At 42.7% G+C, this 17613-nt stretch overlaps 1 protein-coding gene across 4 annotated transcripts in view; it reads left to right on the forward strand.

Moving 5' to 3' along the window:
• The window catches only part of luzp1 (leucine zipper protein 1), a 130337-nt gene extending 113840 nt beyond the window's left edge, over window positions 1-16497 (forward strand). For 3 of the 4 annotated variants that reach the window (XM_048558355.2, XM_048558352.2, XM_048558353.2), the window contains exons 3-4: window positions 7696-7917; window positions 15050-16497. In XM_048558355.2, coding sequence (XP_048414312.1) covers window positions 7696-7917; window positions 15050-15088 — 261 coding nt within the window. In that variant the 3' untranslated portion in view covers window positions 15089-16497. The remainder of the gene's footprint in view (window positions 1-7695; window positions 7918-15049) is intronic. The other variant, XM_059654350.1, reaches the window with a different exon arrangement.
• The last annotated feature ends 1116 nt before the right edge of the window (window positions 16498-17613 follow it).

Raw genomic sequence — 17613 nt, forward strand, 5'->3', positions numbered from 1 at the left:
CTAGTTTTCAATTCTAACTTTATTGATTGAATTTAAGTTCCACCAGTTGCCGTGGTAGGATGCGGACTGGGCCTACAGGATCATTAGTCCAGTGATATTATCATTAAGCCCTCAAATCCCTCGACCATCAGTAATTAAATCCAACCAAAGTCAGGAATGAATGATCTCAACCATCACTTGTAAATTGAGGTGAGGGTCAAAGGTGCCTGAAATATTTTCCTTTCATCCAACTATATTTATCACCACTTCCATGTCCCTAGGAAATGGTGTTAAGGGACTTGTAATGACTTCCTATTCCTCAGCGTCACACCCAAAACTGCCAAAGACTTTGATATTAGTCAAAATCTTAAGTGATCTCAGACAAGATCAAGGTCTTCAGTGAGATATTATTAACCTTGGGGCCTTTCTGCTTGTTTTAACGATGGATCCTCTGGTGCTGCAGTGTGTTCTTTGGCACACAGGCCACCAAAGAGGCTTTTCAAGACCAAGTGAGTGCATTTGTCAGAAGACAGACTGCAGAAAACCCAGAACAGGTAGCAAACACAAGAGTTTCTGCAGATTACTGACATAGCAAGAACTGCCAATGCTGGAGTCAGAGATAACAAAGTGTGGAGCTGGAGTAACACAGTGGGCCAGGCAGCATCAGAGGAGCAGGAAAGCTGACGTCTTGGGTCGGGGGTCATAGGTGGGGGATAGATCTGGGTGGGATGCTGTCAGGGTCGGTGTGGACGTGTTGGTCTGATGGGCCTGTTTCCACACTGTAGGGAGCCTGTGAAATGGGGCTAGAGGTTATGGTCTGAAATCATGTAGGTTCTGGAAGACTATGAAGTATCTAACTGGAAAATAAGCTACAACGTCATAAGCTTGCATTGGGCTTCACTGGGAAACAGCAGCAGACTGAGGACAGAAAGATCAGTGTGGCAGTGAATTTATATGATAGGTGAACAGAATCTCAGGAACTATGCATGTGAACTGCAGGCTGCTTTTAATCTCTCTAATGTAGAGGAGGCTGCATTATGAACAGAGAATCTAAATGACTAGAAATACGTCAAGGTACATACCAAACCTACATCTGCTAGCTTCTCAAAAGACAAGGGCAGCAGATATATGGGAACATCACCACCTTCAACATCCAGACTTGGAAATATATCATTGTTCTTTCACTGTCTAAGGATTAAGTTCCTGGAACACCCTCTGTAACTGCTACAGATGTATCATCATGGGGTGAGAGCATTACTGGTTGGATCAGCATTTATTGCTAAAACCTAATTGTCCAGAGGACAGTTAAGAGACAACCCCATTGTCTGGAGTCACCTGTAGGGTCAGAGTGGTAGCTTCCTTCCCTAAAGGACATTAGTGAACCAGATGGGTTTTCCAACAATCAACAATGGATTCATGTCATTATTAGATTCTTAATTCGGATTTTCAGTTGAATTCAAGCTTCACCATCTGCTGTGGCAGGATATGAACCCAGGTACCTGTACATTAGCTGGATCTCTGGATTAACAGTTCAGTGATAACGCTGCTTCAGCTGTACCAGAGGCAGCTCACCACCTCTTCCCTAGGGCAGTTAGAGATGGACAATAAATGCTGGCTCAGCCTGCACTGGCCAGGCCTGATGAATACTTTTTAAATAAAACTCCAAGAAGTGCATGTAAATTACTGTTAGATCTCAGAATAGAGGGGAGAGGGGAGGTAAAGAGGCAAGCCTCCTCCACAAGATCGAGTTGGTTAGCTTGGATGGCTGGTTTGTAATGTAGAGGATGCGAACAGCAAGGGTTCAGTTCCCACATTGGCTGAAATTACCATCTTGAAATTAGGTCTTGCCTTCTCAACTTTGCCCCTTGTCCTGAGAGGTGGTGACCCCCAGGTTAAACCAGCACCAGTTGTCCCTTTCCAATGAGAGGGCAGCTGCGTGATCTTGTAAAATTATGGTGACTTATCAGACCTGAGCCACTTATGTTTGTTTTTGTTTAACCCTTTCCCCATTTCATCGTTACTAACATTAGCTCATTCTTGTCAGCTCTGATCAAGCTGAAGCATTCACTCTAATTCTCTTTATACAATGTTGCCCAAATTGCTGAATTTTTAGAACATTTTCTACCATTAGCCCCAATTTCCAGCATCTGTGCCTGTTGTTTTAGCAGAACAGTAGATGTCTCTACACTGCACAAACTGCTGTGCAACAGGACTGCAGCTAACCACCACCTTCTCCAAGGGGAATTTGGGATGGATGATAAATGCTGGCAATTCCCATATCCCATTTAAAAGTAAAAATAAATTTTAGAGGAAAGGTCTTGGTGTCATTAGGTCTTTGTCGGCCATCATGCATTTACAGTCGGTTTTGTTATCTTGTGTTTCTTGGACTCATAAGCAAGCAGTGCACTGATAAGAGTGTTTCCTTTGGAAAGATGTGCTATGTTTGGGAGGTTGCACTGCAGGAATGTGTAGCTATTTGCAGGTTGAGGGGGAAAATCATCTTGAACTATCGGATGCTTTGAGATGCCAAGCATGAGTAGTGCTCAATGGCAGTAAAGGTCAGCATCAAAGTTTACAACTCCGTGACCTAATATCACAGTAGTCTTACAACCAAAGCATCCGAAATGTTCCTTTACATTTCTCCTTTAAAGAGTTGCAAACATAACATCACTTATCATCATTGTTGATAATCTATTTTAACCCTTCCCTAACAAAGTTAAATAGCGGAAGCTGCTTTTGTCTCAAGTGATTGATGGAAATGTCTTCATTGGGAGGAAAAAGCTCATTAGTAAAAGAAAGAAAAGAGCAAATCAGGAATTTTAATTATTCTGGCAAGGCCAAAACCAATATTATTCTTTATGTAGTCGTTCGTCATAGTCTCACTGCCTTGAGACAAATCCTTCACGAGTCCTTTCTTGCGGTGTTTAACAAGGGTCATAGAGTCATAGAGATGTACAGCGCGGAAACAGACCCTTAGGTCCAACCCATCCATGCCAACCAGATATCCTAAATAAATCTAGTCCCTTTTGCCAGCATTTGGCCCATATCCCTCTAAGCCCTTCCTGTTCATGTACCCATCCAGATACCTTTTATACATTGTAATTGTACTAGCTCCTCCATCTCCTCTTTCCACACATGCACCACCTTTTGTAGTGAAAATGTTGCCTGTTTCCTCTCTTACCTTTAAACACAGGCCCTCTAGCTCCTTTCCTTTATTCATTAACAAGATGAGGATGTCACTGGCCAGGCAGCATTTATTGCCTGTCCCTAATTGCCCAGAAGGCAGTTCAGAGTCACCCACATTCCTGTGGATCTGGAGTTACGTGTAGGCCAGACCAGGTAAGGATGGCAGTTTCCTTCCCTAAAGGGCATTAATGAATCAGATGGGTTTTTCCCAACTACCAACAATGGATTCATGTTCGTCCTTAGACTCTTAATTCCAGATATTTTATTGAATTCATATTCCACCATCTGCCGTGGCAGGATTTAAACCTGGGTCCTCAGTATGTAATCTGGGTCTCTGGATTAACAGTCTAGCGATAATACCACTAGGTTTGGATTCTTCTCCCAACCTTGCCCCAGGGAAAAGACCTTGTCTATTTAGTGACAACCATTTAGTTCTGGACTGAAAGCAAGAAACTTTTTTCCCTAGCTACTTAACATTTAGTGATTCTCAGGATGTGGTATCAGTGGTGGGGCCACAATTATAGCCAATTGAACATATATATTAGGAGCAGTAGGCCATTCTGCCCATCAAGACTGCTCTATCATATAATCATCGTTGAATCTGGTTGTATTCTGAATTTGACTTTCCCATCACCCTCGATCCAAACAAAAATATTCAAATGTCCCACATCTACCGTCTTCTGAGACAGTGAGTTCTAAATGACCCATTGAAGAGGAAAAACAAATTCTCCCCCTCATTTCGAAAAGAACTGCCCCCAATTCTAAAACTGCTCCTCCTGATTCTGGACTCAACCACAAGAGGAAACTTCCTTCCCACATTCACTTTGCCAAGACCACTCAGGATCTTGTAACTTCAATCAAACCATCCCATTCTACTAAACTCCAGTGAAAACAAGCCTAGCCTGTCCAATCTTTCCTCGTAAGACAAGCCATCGTTCTCAGGGTTAAATGGTAAACCTCCTCTCAACTATCACTAGTGCATTTAAATTATTCTTTAAATACAGAGACCACACTTGCACACAGTATTTGAGCTGTGATCTCACCAGTGCCCTGTATTACTGAAGCATAAGGATTGCATTCCATTAGACTTTTTAATAACTTGCTTTTAGCCACCTATCAAAAGTTCAAGGTGATGTTGAGCCATCTCCTGATAGTGCCGCAGTTCCTATTGATGATGATACTGTCAAAATGTTGTTATGCAAAAACATCCAAGATTCTGGCTAATAGATGTTGGGAAGTTGGTAATCTAACTCCGAGGTAGAATTGCCTGTGACTTGGTCAAGAGCCCAGTCTCAGTGGTGATTGATGCAGACACAATCGGCCGAATGGCCTTCTTCTGCACTGTAGCAAGTCTGTCACTCTGTGATCACACTGCTGCCTCTCCTTCATAGTGCTATAAAGTGTATGGAGCAAAGGATGTTATTGTTAAAGTGACCTTTGTGATTTGCTTCTGTGCATCCGTAAGCCATACACTGTATTCACTGTATGCTGCCGATGGGGAAGTAGGTATAGACTTGGTGACAGGGCATCAGCTGAGAAAACAATTCTCCATCACTGAGGAACACATCAGAGATCAGATGGAATGGTCTCTATTCATTGTGTTCATTGGTCAGTGCATTGTCAATGGTCAGTGCATTGAGTATAGGAGTTGGGAGGTCATGTGCAGGACATTGGTTAGGCACCTTTTAGAATACTGCATGCCATTCTGGTCTCCCTGCTACAGGAAAGACGTTGTTAAACTTGAAAAAGTTCAGAAAAGATTTACAAGAATGTTCCTGGGACTGGAGGGTTTGAGCTATACAGTGAGGCTGAAAAAGCTAGGGCAAATTTTCTTCTCTGGAGCATTGGAGTTGTGGGGTGAACTTATAGAGGTTTTTAAAATCATGAGGGGCATGGATGGGTTGAATAGCCAAGGTCTTTTTCCCAGGGTGGGGAATCCAAAACTAGAGGGCATAGGTTTAATGTGTGAGGGGAAAGATTTAAAAGGGACCTGAGGGGCAACTTTACCACATTGTGGACAGTGGGTGTGTGGAATGACCTGCCAGAGGAAGTGTTGGAGCGTGGTACAACATGACATTTAAAAGGCAGTGGATGCGTACAAGAATTAGAAGGGTTTAGCAGGAATTAGCCAAATGCTGGCAAATGATCAGTTTAGAAAATCTTTTTGGCGCAGACGAGTTGGACTGAAGGGCCTGTTTCCGTACTGTATGACACTACAACTCTATAACTACTTAAGTACAAGATGGGTTCATTGGTACTCAACAGATTTACGGATTCAGCGCTAAGTTCAATAACTTTGATCATAACTTCTGCTTCATTTATGTTTTTTTGGTGTGGTCTTTGTCTCATATCTTTCTTACTTCCTTCACTTTGTATCCATATGATGTTATGTTGCCCATTCATGCCTCATCGGGACACACATTTTGTTCCCTCTCTATATGCACAACCTAATAAATATCCTTCTTGAAAACATTCACCGTTTTGGCCACAGCCTTTTCTTTTGTTAATTCATTGGATGTGGGTGTCACTGGCTAAGCCAGCATTTATTACCCACCCCTAATTGCTCAGAGGGCAGTTAAGAATCAACCATGTTGGCTGTTGGTCTGGAGTCATATGTAGAACACATCAGGCAACCATGGCAGATTTCCTTCCCTAAAGGACCCTGAAGCGAACCAGAGATAGTAGGAACTGCAGATGCTGGAGAATCTGAAATAACAAGGTGTAGAGCTGGATGAACACAGCAGGCCAAGCAGATGGGTTTTGCCTGACAATCAGCAATGGTTCATGGTCACCATTAGACTCTTACTTTCACATTATTATTGACTTCAAATTCCAGCATCTATGCTGTCACGCACGAGCACCCACACACCTACCCACACACAGCACCCACACATCCCAGCGCGCGCGCACACACACACACACCCCAACACACCCCCACTATTTTACACGTAGTTACATCAATGATAGTGCAACACAACAGTGTTAGTGAATTGTCCAAAATTCTTACAGCCCATAAACTGCACACAAGATCTAAACACATTGGAAGCAAATGTGAAAGAAAAGGGAACACCCTCTCCATGTTCTCCAAAGATATCTGTAAATGTAATTTGTTGGAGGGCATCTTGATCTTCGAGGAATTCCTACATAATGTTATTAAATGAACCCATCCCTTTCCTTGCTACTCAGTTCCTCATACTGAAGCAGAACGGAAAATTATAAAACCAAATGCCAATATTTGAATGTTGCAACATGTCTTTGTATGGAATGTCTGCAAATAATCTTAGGTCCAATCTATTGCTTACATTAAAGGGAGGATAGGATAAGGGGGAAAGGAGTGGTATGGAGGAGAGAGAGCATGTGCCACTCAGCTCTGGACCTCGTTAAAGCCTTGGTCCAAAATTGAAGTAAAGAGCTGAATTCTCAAAGTGAGATGAGAGGCAGAGTTTAACTAACTGCAGTGTGCAGGAGTCCCAGAAAAAAACTGAAGTCAGTGGGGATTAAGGGTAAACTCTCCTGTATTTGAGGAAGTTCACTAACGTGGTTCACTGATGTTCTTTCGGGAAGTAAATGAGTTGACCTTACCTAATCAGGCCTATGAGACTCTAGACCCAATGCAATTGACTCTCTACAGCCTTCTGGGCAATTATGGCTGGCCAATTAATGCTGGTCAACGCAGCAATGCCGATGTGCCATGAACGAATATGAAAATGAGGCCCACTGAAAACTACATCTCTAAATATGAGCTGGCCATCAGGAATGGAAATGTACTCATCCACAGAAAGTAAAGGGAGCCTGATTGTGAAAATGCTTCTGACTTCCAGTTGAACATAGCAGGTGGACATCCTGACCGCTCCACCCACCGGCCACCTGACATCAAAGACGGAAAATGCCAAGACATTTTGAATGATAACACGAGGATGAAGGACCTAATGTAAAATCATGAGCAGGAGACTACATTACATCCAGCTCCTCAATCCTAATTACCTCTGCTTTCTTCTAACCCACTTCGCCTAAAGACTGTGTATTCTCAACAGCCCCATCCCCCAAACCCAACCTGCTGCCAGCATTTGCAGTGACTGGGAGGTGAAGTGGCGTCTCACTGAAAGATTGCAAGATGGGAAAGGGAGAAAAGAAATTCTGAAGATGAGGATTCAAGTGAAATGCTGGCTGAACTGTGTGTGGTTGCTAATATAATACCAAACTGGAAAGGAGGTCTGTGCCTAAACTCTGTGCAAGATTCCTTTTGCATTCCAGCATATGACACATTGACATTTGTTACATTCGCTTATTTCTGTGCTTGTACATTAGGAGTTCAGAACAAATATTTTAAGTTCACATTCAAATATGTTCTGCTAAACGTTTAAACTTTGTTCTCTTACAATCTTCTGACATTCAATATATTTAAAAAAGAAAGATAAAAGCGATGTCTTCAAATTATATTTGTAAGGTATGGCACCCCTCCCTTACAAAGTATCTAAAATTGCTGGTTACGTTCACATATTTCTTGCTGACACCTTTTTCTTTGTCCAGGCAGGGCAGGATAGTTCAGACACGCAGTCTGCACTCAACTCCAACCTGCTGTCAAAGCGAAAAGAAATAGCGAAGCAGATCCTGTCAGATATGGCCACAGAGCGAATGCCGAGGAGTGAAACTGTAGACAAGAGGCAATCAGTGAAACTTGAACTGAGGAGGAACCCTGCAGGCAGTCCCACCCATCAGAGTGGTCCCAGGACTGAGGAGAAGACTCCTGTAGTATGTACCCTTTGTGGATGGTGAATTGTTGGGAGGGCTAGAAAGAGTTTCAAACTCCTAAGGTCTTCCATTTGTACTCAAAATGCAAACACAAAGAGAAACCTGAGGCATTGTTAACATAAATCATCCGACAGCAGACATTTTTAATACAAATGCTGTTTCATTTTACCGAATTTCAGTTATTTATTTAATCTTTCACCCCAGTAGGCTACTCTATAATGCAAGTTATGCTTCTGTTCGTTTCTTATATAACAGACAAGCGAGGGTGATGGCCTCTCTCTCTGATGAAGGGTCTAGGCCCGAAACGTCAGCTTTTGTGCTCCTGAGATGCTGCTTGGCCTGCTGTGTTCATCCAGCTCCACACTTTGTTATCTGGGAGGTGATGGCCTACTGGTTTTATTGCTAGATTCAGGAAACTCGGGTAATGGGCTGGTGGCCAGGGTTCAAATTCTGCTATGGCAAATGATGGAATTTGAATTCAATAAATAACTAGAATTAAGGGTTTAATGAATGTGGAACAGTTGTCAGGGGACAAAACCTATCTGGTTCACTAATGTCCTTTAGAGAAGGAAATCTGCCATCCTCACCTGGTCTGTCCCAGGTGTGACTCCAGACTTACAGCAATATAGTTGGTTGCCTCCTGGGCAATTAGGGCTCATCAATATATGCTGACCTAGCCAGCAATGCCCAAAGACTGTGCATGAATTTAAAAATAACACTAATTTACATTGGATAACGAGATGTAAAGCTGGATGAACATGGCAGGCCAAGCAGCATCAGAGGAGCAGGAAAGCTGACATTTCAGGCCTAGACCCTTCTTCAGAAAATCTGAAAGTTTCCTGTCATGCTCCTTTGATGCTGCTTGGCCTGCCGTGTTCATCCAGCTCCACACCTTGTTATCTCAGATTCTCCAGTATCGGCAGTTCCTACTATCTCTGATTTATATGGACTGTTCTGCTGGCCCACATTTGCTCCTGGGATGGGGGAAAGCAGAAGATTGTGTAAAGGAAAAAGAAAGAAATTTGCATTTGTACAGCTCCCCAGTGCACCACAAATCCCTGGGACAAATGAAGTACTTTAGTTTGAAGGTGATCACTGTTTTAATATTGGAAATTTTGCAGACAAACTGGTCCAATCAGTACAAAATAGCAGACCCCAGTCATTAACTCTGATATTGGCTGTGGTCCACAGCACTGTGGAGAATTCCTCTCTTTCTTCTTCAAATCATGCTCTCGAGTGGAAGCAGCAACATGATCAAAGGTTTTGAATGATCCCCGGTAACATTCTTTACAAGCCTCAAATGTCATGCTGCCTTGAGTAAAAGTTCCAGACTTTTTTAGATGATTTGTAATGTTGACAGATTTCCATTTTCATTACTTGGTCTACAGCCGTGCTTTTAGAGTTTACTGATTATGAGTTCTCTTGCTCTGTTGTTGCCAGTTTGTTAGACATTAATTGCTGCTGAAGGCCTGGCTGGTTTTCTCAGTGGGAGCTGACAGCAAAAGGAACAATAGCATTCCTTAATGTCCCCCTAGGTCTGCCCTGGAATCTCCAGGAATTAGACTTCCACTGCGGCTCAGTGAAAGCTTCATCCATCACCCAAGGGGGCAGAGCAGGCCACAGTTTAGTGCCTCATCACAAAGGCAGCACTCCAACAGTGCAGCACCCAGGACTGTAGCTGCCTACAATAGACCAAAGATGGATTAATATTTCCCAGAGATCTCCGGGGAGCATTGATTCTGGTTAGTTATCTCTCTGGGGTAGCTCTAGCTACAGACTTAACCACAGGCTGATGATGAGCCCTCTTGCAGTTGGCAGCAAACCGTGTCTTGTGATTACTGACCAGCAAACAAGCCCGGGGAACTAACTGGAAGCGATGCCAACCACCCCAGCAAACTGAGGCATATAAATAACACGTGGGACAGAACACCAACACTTCACCGGAAGCACACTGAACGGTGTTATCTAGCAGAGTGACGAAGCACTTGCAGCCAAACACACCAGCTCAGCGAGCATGTCTACAACCTCATCCACAACCCGAGCTAAAAATCTTCAAATTATGGATTCCAGGATCATGACGGTTGAAAGTTGGGTCATGACTGAAATTAATTCCTGTTCTATGACCATTGCTGGTGATGCCAGCATTTATTATCCGTTGGGCAGTTAAGAAGGAGCCACGTTGGTGTGCAATCACATGAAGACCAGACCAGGTGAGGATGGCACATTTCCTTCTTTGAAGGACATTAATGGGCCCATTTATCTTAATGATTGACAATGGTTTCATGGCCATCATTAGACTCTTAATTCCAGATTTCCTCAAAATTAGAACCCTGGTCTCCAGAACCTGACTGGGGTCTCTAGATTAAGTCTAGGGACACTACCTCCTGGCCATCTCCTCCCCCGGCACCAACTAAGTAGAAGTGTTGAGATGTTAGCCTGTGTTGTTTGGCTTCTTGGTACAGCAAGCCATGTTGCAGAAAGGCCTCAAGCAAATTGCAGATCTGGGATTAGGGAAACATTGAGCCCATCATTTCCCACACAAGATGTCCTGCTTTTTGCCTCCACCCCTACTCTCCTGCCATTTGTTGTCTAACATGCCCATCCTCACAGCACCTCCCTGCATCGTCCAGTTGGTAACAGATCCGATTCCTCATTATCCAACTGAACAATTCTTTTTCTGGTAAATGATTCTCCCCCAGTGTCAAATGTTCTTCTCCTGAGTTGGTCATAGCAAGTTCCTTTAAGAAAATAAAGACTTGCATATTTATAGTGTCTTTTTTTCCACATTAAATGACACTTTACACCCAAGAAAGTTTTTTTTGAAATGTAGTTCTGGTCATAATGCAGGAATTGGCAACAGCACGCTCCCACAAACATTATGACTAGATAATCCATTTCTAGTGATTTTCATTGAGGGATGAAGATTGGCCCAGACTTTGGGGAGAACTCCCCTGCTGTTCCTCAAAATTAGTGCCACTGGATCTTTTACATCCTTGTCATTATACTTCACCCACATGTGTGCACCTCCATCAGTGTGGGGATGTCTCAGAGCTCTGCACAGGGGTGTTAGCCTTGGATTTTGTGTCAAGAACTGAAGTGGATCTTGAACCTGGTAGTAAGTGCATTCACGACCGAGCTGCAGTAAAAGGCAAGCCTAAATCCTGGAGATTCAGGACAGTCCTGGGGGGTGGGGGGGGGGTGTTATTCTTCCTTTTACTGTCAGTGACCACTGACAAAACCAACCATACCTTCATCAGCAATTAGTGTCTAACAAACTAGCAGCGACAGAGCAGGTGGACTCACAATCAGAAAACTCAAAAAGTCGTAACTTTAGAGCAAGTACAGAAAATGGAAATCTGTGGACATTACAAATAATCGAAACAAGTCTGGAACTTTTATTCAAGGCTGCAAGACATTTGAGGCTTTTAAAGAATGTTACTGGGGATCATTCAAACCCCTTGATCATGCTGCTGCTTCCACTCTATTAATTTCTGTTTAACCACAGAATGCATTGTATTGGAATGATTGAAAGAGTTGCCCAGCAACTGACGTGACCATAAAATATATTATATCCCTGCATTTAAAGCTGTCAAGATACAGCCCTCTGGGTATAATTGGGCCTGCGCACGCATGCTATGTGTGGAATGTGTGTTATGCAATGTCAAAGACAGCCTTGCAGACTTAAGTGACGTTCAACTGGCCACATCTGGCTAATGCTTTTCAATTCACAGCTTTCTTTAGACTATTGCTTTACCAAACTAAGCCTGTTTAAACACAAGGGTCCATTAACCACACAATTATTCCTTGAATCAAGTGGAAAGTTAAACAAAATATGAAAAGGAAAAGGAGGCAACGTCTGATTCATCTCCCAGTTTCATCTTGTAAGATGCATCAGGGGTTTTGCAATGGACAGCGAATCTGAAAGAAAATCTTGCCTTTTGTCTGTTCATTCATTTCACCTGGTGCTCAAAAGAATCCCCACTCTCTTCGAAATTTTCATGGAAACAGTACCCTCCTGACAGGTTAATGAATTCAACTCCAAGATTGCTGGATCATTACTTACGAGTGTATTAGGGATAGAGGGGGAATCGTTAGCCCCAAGGAGTCTGCCCTCAGGATTAGTGGTTAAACGACTGCATGGGTTTTAGAGCAGTGTGTCCCAAGATTTGCCCTACGGTAACCAGGCTCGAAAGTTGTCCAAAACACCCGAAGTGAGAATTGTTGGGCGTGGGGGAAGATCTGTGTCAGTGGGGATCTCCCAGTTCACAGATCTAACAATCAGTAGGAGCTTCATGGTGACTCCACTTCGGGTCCTGATGCCCACTTTGGGAAGCTGTCTGCCATCCTACATTTCGAATGGAGAGTGGGTCAACAGAGGGGGACCAACTGACCCAGAAGGGTTACATTCAAAATTCCTGGTGATCTAGTTGGGCAGGGGTCAATGGGAGGGAGGAATAGTGTGTCCAAGTCATCTGGCAAAGTAGTTTTCTTTTTGCTTGCCCTCTGGCCTGTCTGCGAGTTCCTTCTTTAGATATTTCTTGGTGTCAGTATGAAACCCAATTCAATCCACTTCCTTTTTCCCAGACTTATTTTCAGTTCATTTTCTACAAGTGCAACGACCAATAGAATGAATGCTTTTCATAGAAGGAACAGCAGATGCACAAACCTGTGGTTGTAGGGGAATTTTCACTTCCTTTAGCTAATGAAAATGGGTTGGTAACAGAGTTTAAATGTTGGGTGGAGGGGAACGGTTCCTGATCTAACCGACACCAAATCCATCTCCACACCACCACCAACCCCTCCCCATTTGCAGCCTTTCGCTGGGCTCCCAGGGATACCTGCCAGAATCAAACTCTCCAAATAAAGCTGGCTGTAATCATCCTACCCAGAGAGTCAATTTGGCAGAGGAACAGAGGTCAAAATCTCAAATCGTATTTTGTTTTGAGCGCAGCAGGGATTCTGCCAAATGCCCGCAGACTGCTATCAGCTGCTGTCACCTGAGGCCCTCTCCTACCCTCACCCAGTTCATAAGAATAAGAGCCACTCCTCCTCCATACACATCCATGCCAGCATCCCTGCAGCTGGAACAAGTCTGCCGGCTGCTCAATATTGTACCAATCCGTAACTGGAATCCAGCTCTGCAGACTGCATTGTAGTGACACCCAGTTTGTTCTCGGGGCCAGGCACATTTTTTCTGAGGCTAACATCTCCTCCAGGTGTGTGAGGTTGGAGAAGGATTTTTCTGCCTGTTCAGTGCAACATTTCTGGAATACAAATCCTACTGATCTCACAACCTCCAAATCAGAGAAAACAGGACCATTTTCCTTTCTTTATTGTTTCATATCTTGCAGGCATCACTTTCAAGGACAGCATTTGTTGCCCATTCATAATTGCCTTTGAATTGAGTGGCTTACTAGAGCCATTTCTGAGTCTGGTGCAGATCTGGAGACAGATGGAGGCCAGACTCTGTAAGGGTGGCAGATTTCCTTCTGAATCCATAGCTCTACAAATCAAGGTTGTAAAACCTTATTAAAATGCATGTATAACTAAACAGATGTCTAGACTCTTTGGCACCAGTGTCCCAAGCTCATAAATGAAATTCGAAAATGACTAACCTTTCTTAACAAATTATGATTTCAACTTAAAGTCATACATTGTTCTAAGCGCTTATCCCTTTTGAGGTGTAATATTCTTGAGAAACTCATGGTTGCAGGTTTAAAACTTTGGAAGTGTGCCTGCGTCTTTCCTCAGCAGTACCCAAAAACTAATTTCTTTGAATTTCAACTTTGGCACAATCTTAACTCTAAAATGCCGTCACATTCGATTATTTTTTGGTAGCAGACTATGCTTCAGCATCCTATTCAGTTCAATAATAGATTTCAATATTTGGATTTGACAAAATAAAATTAGTCCTGTAATTAAACAAATTCAGTTGATGTCTCTTTGTGTGCCAATGATTTCAATATTCACAGTTCCCATTAACCAAATAATTTTAAATTGTTACCTTCCACTTTGGCCACCCAGAGATTAATAAGAACCTTCAACTTCACATAAAAGCAAAACAAAAACTGTGGATGCTGGAAATCTGGACTAAAAACAGAAAATGATGGAGAAACTCAGCAGGTCTGGCAGTGTATGTGGAGAGAAACACAGTGTTAATGTTTCTAATGTCTGATATGACTCTTCTACAGAACTTATATTTAAGGCTGAGATGGATAAATTTTTGATCTGTGGGGAACTGAGGGGTTGGAGAAGAGATTGGAAGGTGGATGTGAGGAATGTCAGATTGGCCACGATCCTGTTCAATGGTGGAACAGGATCGAGGGGCTGAATGGCCTACTCCTGTTCCTATTACTTATGGTTTTATGGTCTTAAAGCTTCAATTTCCAGTACTTTCTGTAAATCAATGCCACACAAAGTGGGCTTGGGAACCCAAAATGGGCTCACGAGGAGAAATGTTTATATTGTGAGCTCCAGCAAAGCCACGGCTAACCCCAGTATCCTCCTTTTCTAATAAATCCTCTTCTCCTCCCCCATTACTCCCTGAGAGGCCATGGTAGTTTTCAAACCTTCAAATGGGATCACAGTGGGCAAAAAATTGGGAAGTACTTTTGTGAATAGTTCAGAATTCCACTTTTTTTACATAGTCTAATCACCATTTTCACCCATATATGTTCAATTTGTTTTTAAACCAAGAGCTTATTAATTAAATGAGAGAAGTGCACCAGAAGCCTGGATATGTAATATGCATGCTATGTTATTTACACTGAAGGAGCTATTGAAATATTTTCAGCTCTAATTCCATCTGCTGCTGACAATTGGTCAAATAATATATAGACACATGTACACGTACATATTTTTCCAGAATTTGGGACAGAAGTAAGGTTGCAAACAGTATCAGAAAGTGAAGACAAAGTGGAAAGGTGACAGTGGGCTTGGATTTCAAAAGAATGGCAATTGAAGGGTTCAGAGTCTCTCATAGTTGCCTTCCCATGAGGCTGTAAAACCAGGCAGCTAAGCCTCCAAGAATAGATGCAGTTAACGACAGAAAGAATGTTTGAAAATGCAAGATTAAAACAAAATCTCACACCTTGCAAACAAAAGACTAACATTGTCTTCCTTTGATTTCCAGGGCATTCTCTCACAAATAAGGATGACGTCCAGACGGTGAACCCTCTGGTACTGACCTTTACGGCCGCACTACAGTTTTTAGTGTTAATTAAGCACTGTATAATCTTCTGCAATATAGGGGTCATTTTCATCCTGTACACTCTCTGAACTAAAGCAATCATATTACACCTATATTTTTCTAGAACGATTACATTTGGAGGTAGTTCTACTGGCTGTTCGCAGTAGAGGACGGTGGGGCGAAGGCAACAGTTGCCGGCCTCTCTCGGGGTAAGGAGACATTGGTCCTTCCTCTGTCACAGTGTGGACTGAACTGAAGATAGAGCCTGCGAGAAATTTGCTGAGCCTGGGTGCACTCGGATGCCCATGTAGCTATACTGCTACTTTGGGCAAGAAGTAAAACACGCAGGAAACCCAGATTAATGCAACAGAATCCAAAGTTTTAGAGTCAATTCAATCATCCAGTAGCGGATGCCCTGAAGTGAAAGTTGTACAATAATGCATATCTGATTTGATAAACAAAATGAATCAGTATGGGCCTCCTTGAGTGTTAACTCCAGCCCCCACCAGTGCTGCAGTATCATTCAGTGCACTGAATAAGCATCCAGTATGTATATAGCTGTTCTTTGTACTTAAGTGAAAGTTTTCTTTCAGACAAACGGTTTTGAAAATATTTCTTATTTATTAAAAGGAACAGGGAGACAAGGTAAACCAAAACATGCCAAAGTACCACAATTGCTATCTCGCTGTATACAAATTGGAGGAAGTTAGATTGGCTCCAAAGTTTAAAGATCAAAGGAATCTTAAATGGATCAGAATGCTCAGTCTACTGTTCATCAAGTCCTTAATATTTATCGCTATTAGCATGTCAAAGGCCATTCTAACTTCTGTTTCTTTTATGTTGTAAATTCAGTGAGCAGAAAGAAGAAAAAAAGTGCTAATTACAATTTAAAGTTCAGTCTTCCTTGTCTGTGAGGTAATTTGAAATGATTGACCTTTGACTTTCTCCCCTCAGACATTCCATAGCGAGACCAGCTAGATGAATCGCAGTTGTCTTTTCCAGCTTTTTACATTCCTATACTCCTTTAACAAATGCTTCCAATATCCCTTCACTGTCCCTCCCCAGGAGAAGGGTTCGGGGGAGCACATCATGGTCCTTGGCCACAGTCAACTACAAATGCTAAAGAGCATATCATGAGAGCACAACTCCCTGACACTGAGAAGCAACTATTATCAACGGGAACCACGTTGCTCAGACAGCCTGTCTACTTCAGTGCTCAGCATCCACTAGAGTTAAAAACCAAGTACCTTAATGCTCGGATAACCCCTTTGTAAAATTTGAATCTCTTTTCTCCTCCTGCTGTAACTGACCAGCCCCAAATTGAAACAGAGATAACAAGGTGTTGAGCTGGATGAACACAGCAGGCCAAGCAGCTTCAGAGGAGCTGGAAGGCTGACATTTCGTGCCTAGACCCTTAAATTTCATTTTCTGAAGAAGGGTCTAGGCCCGAAACGTCAGCCTTCCTGATCCTCTGATGCTGCTTGGCCTGCTGTGTTCATCCAGCTCTACACCTTGTTATCTCAGATTCTCCAGCATCTGCAGTTCCTACTATCTGTCCCAAATTGAAACAGCCACTCCTATGTCGTCCACCAGCTTTTTCTTCTCCTGCGACGAAGGAGCGTCAGCATCTGGACTCTCACAATCTCCACATGGTTCACCAGTGCCACATCAGTCTGAAATCACTTGGTCATGTTTGTGAGACAGAATGACAACACAACCCCCAGCCTCCCTCCTGAGGTGATGAATTTGAACATGTTCAGGACTGTAGCCCATAATCTCTCCAAAGTGCCACCATGTCTGATTTGCACAAAAAGCACTCCTTCCCATTGCTGCTGTGCTGCTGTGTTCATCCTTTCAAAATCAGCCGCAAGTGATCATTGAGGATGCTGTTCGTGCACATATCTGATGCATCTTACAACGTGCATCTTCCTAATCCCACTCTTCCTTAAGGACAAGGTATCTCTGTTGCAGATGAAAGCCACACTTTTTTAATCTGCCAATGCATCTTTGAAGGGTTTATTACACACCCTTAGCAGAATTAATATTAAACTTTTGGTTCAGGTGCTACTACAAGCAGACAGACACATGATGGTGACAGAGTGGGGGTAGATTCAAATCCTCGTGGTACTTTAAGCATTTGCCTCTTCATAGTCATAACTGTCTCAGGAATAACCAATGTACCACAACATAATCTCCCCACATTACATACCAACAGGGAACGGAGGGCATCTTTGTGATCTATGTAAAGTTCACAATCAAGGTAACAGCAGTTTATATCTCAGTCAATTACTTTTAGCAAATGGTGAAACACAGTCATATCTGTCCAGAAAGATTTTAGGATATTAAGCGGTTTCATTTTTTTTATAAACCTCCCAGTTTAAACTTAGCTCAGGTTGTAAAACTTTGACTCTGCGTGTCCAGTCAGCCATTTGGCCCTCAAACCATAATAAATAATTCCCAAAATAATAATTGATACCATCATCAATTAAACAATTAATCCACTCATT

This window comes from Stegostoma tigrinum, chromosome 24, assembly GCF_030684315.1.
Source record: "Stegostoma tigrinum isolate sSteTig4 chromosome 24, sSteTig4.hap1, whole genome shotgun sequence".
In the NCBI taxonomy this organism is placed as follows: domain Eukaryota; kingdom Metazoa; phylum Chordata; class Chondrichthyes; order Orectolobiformes; family Stegostomatidae; genus Stegostoma; species Stegostoma tigrinum.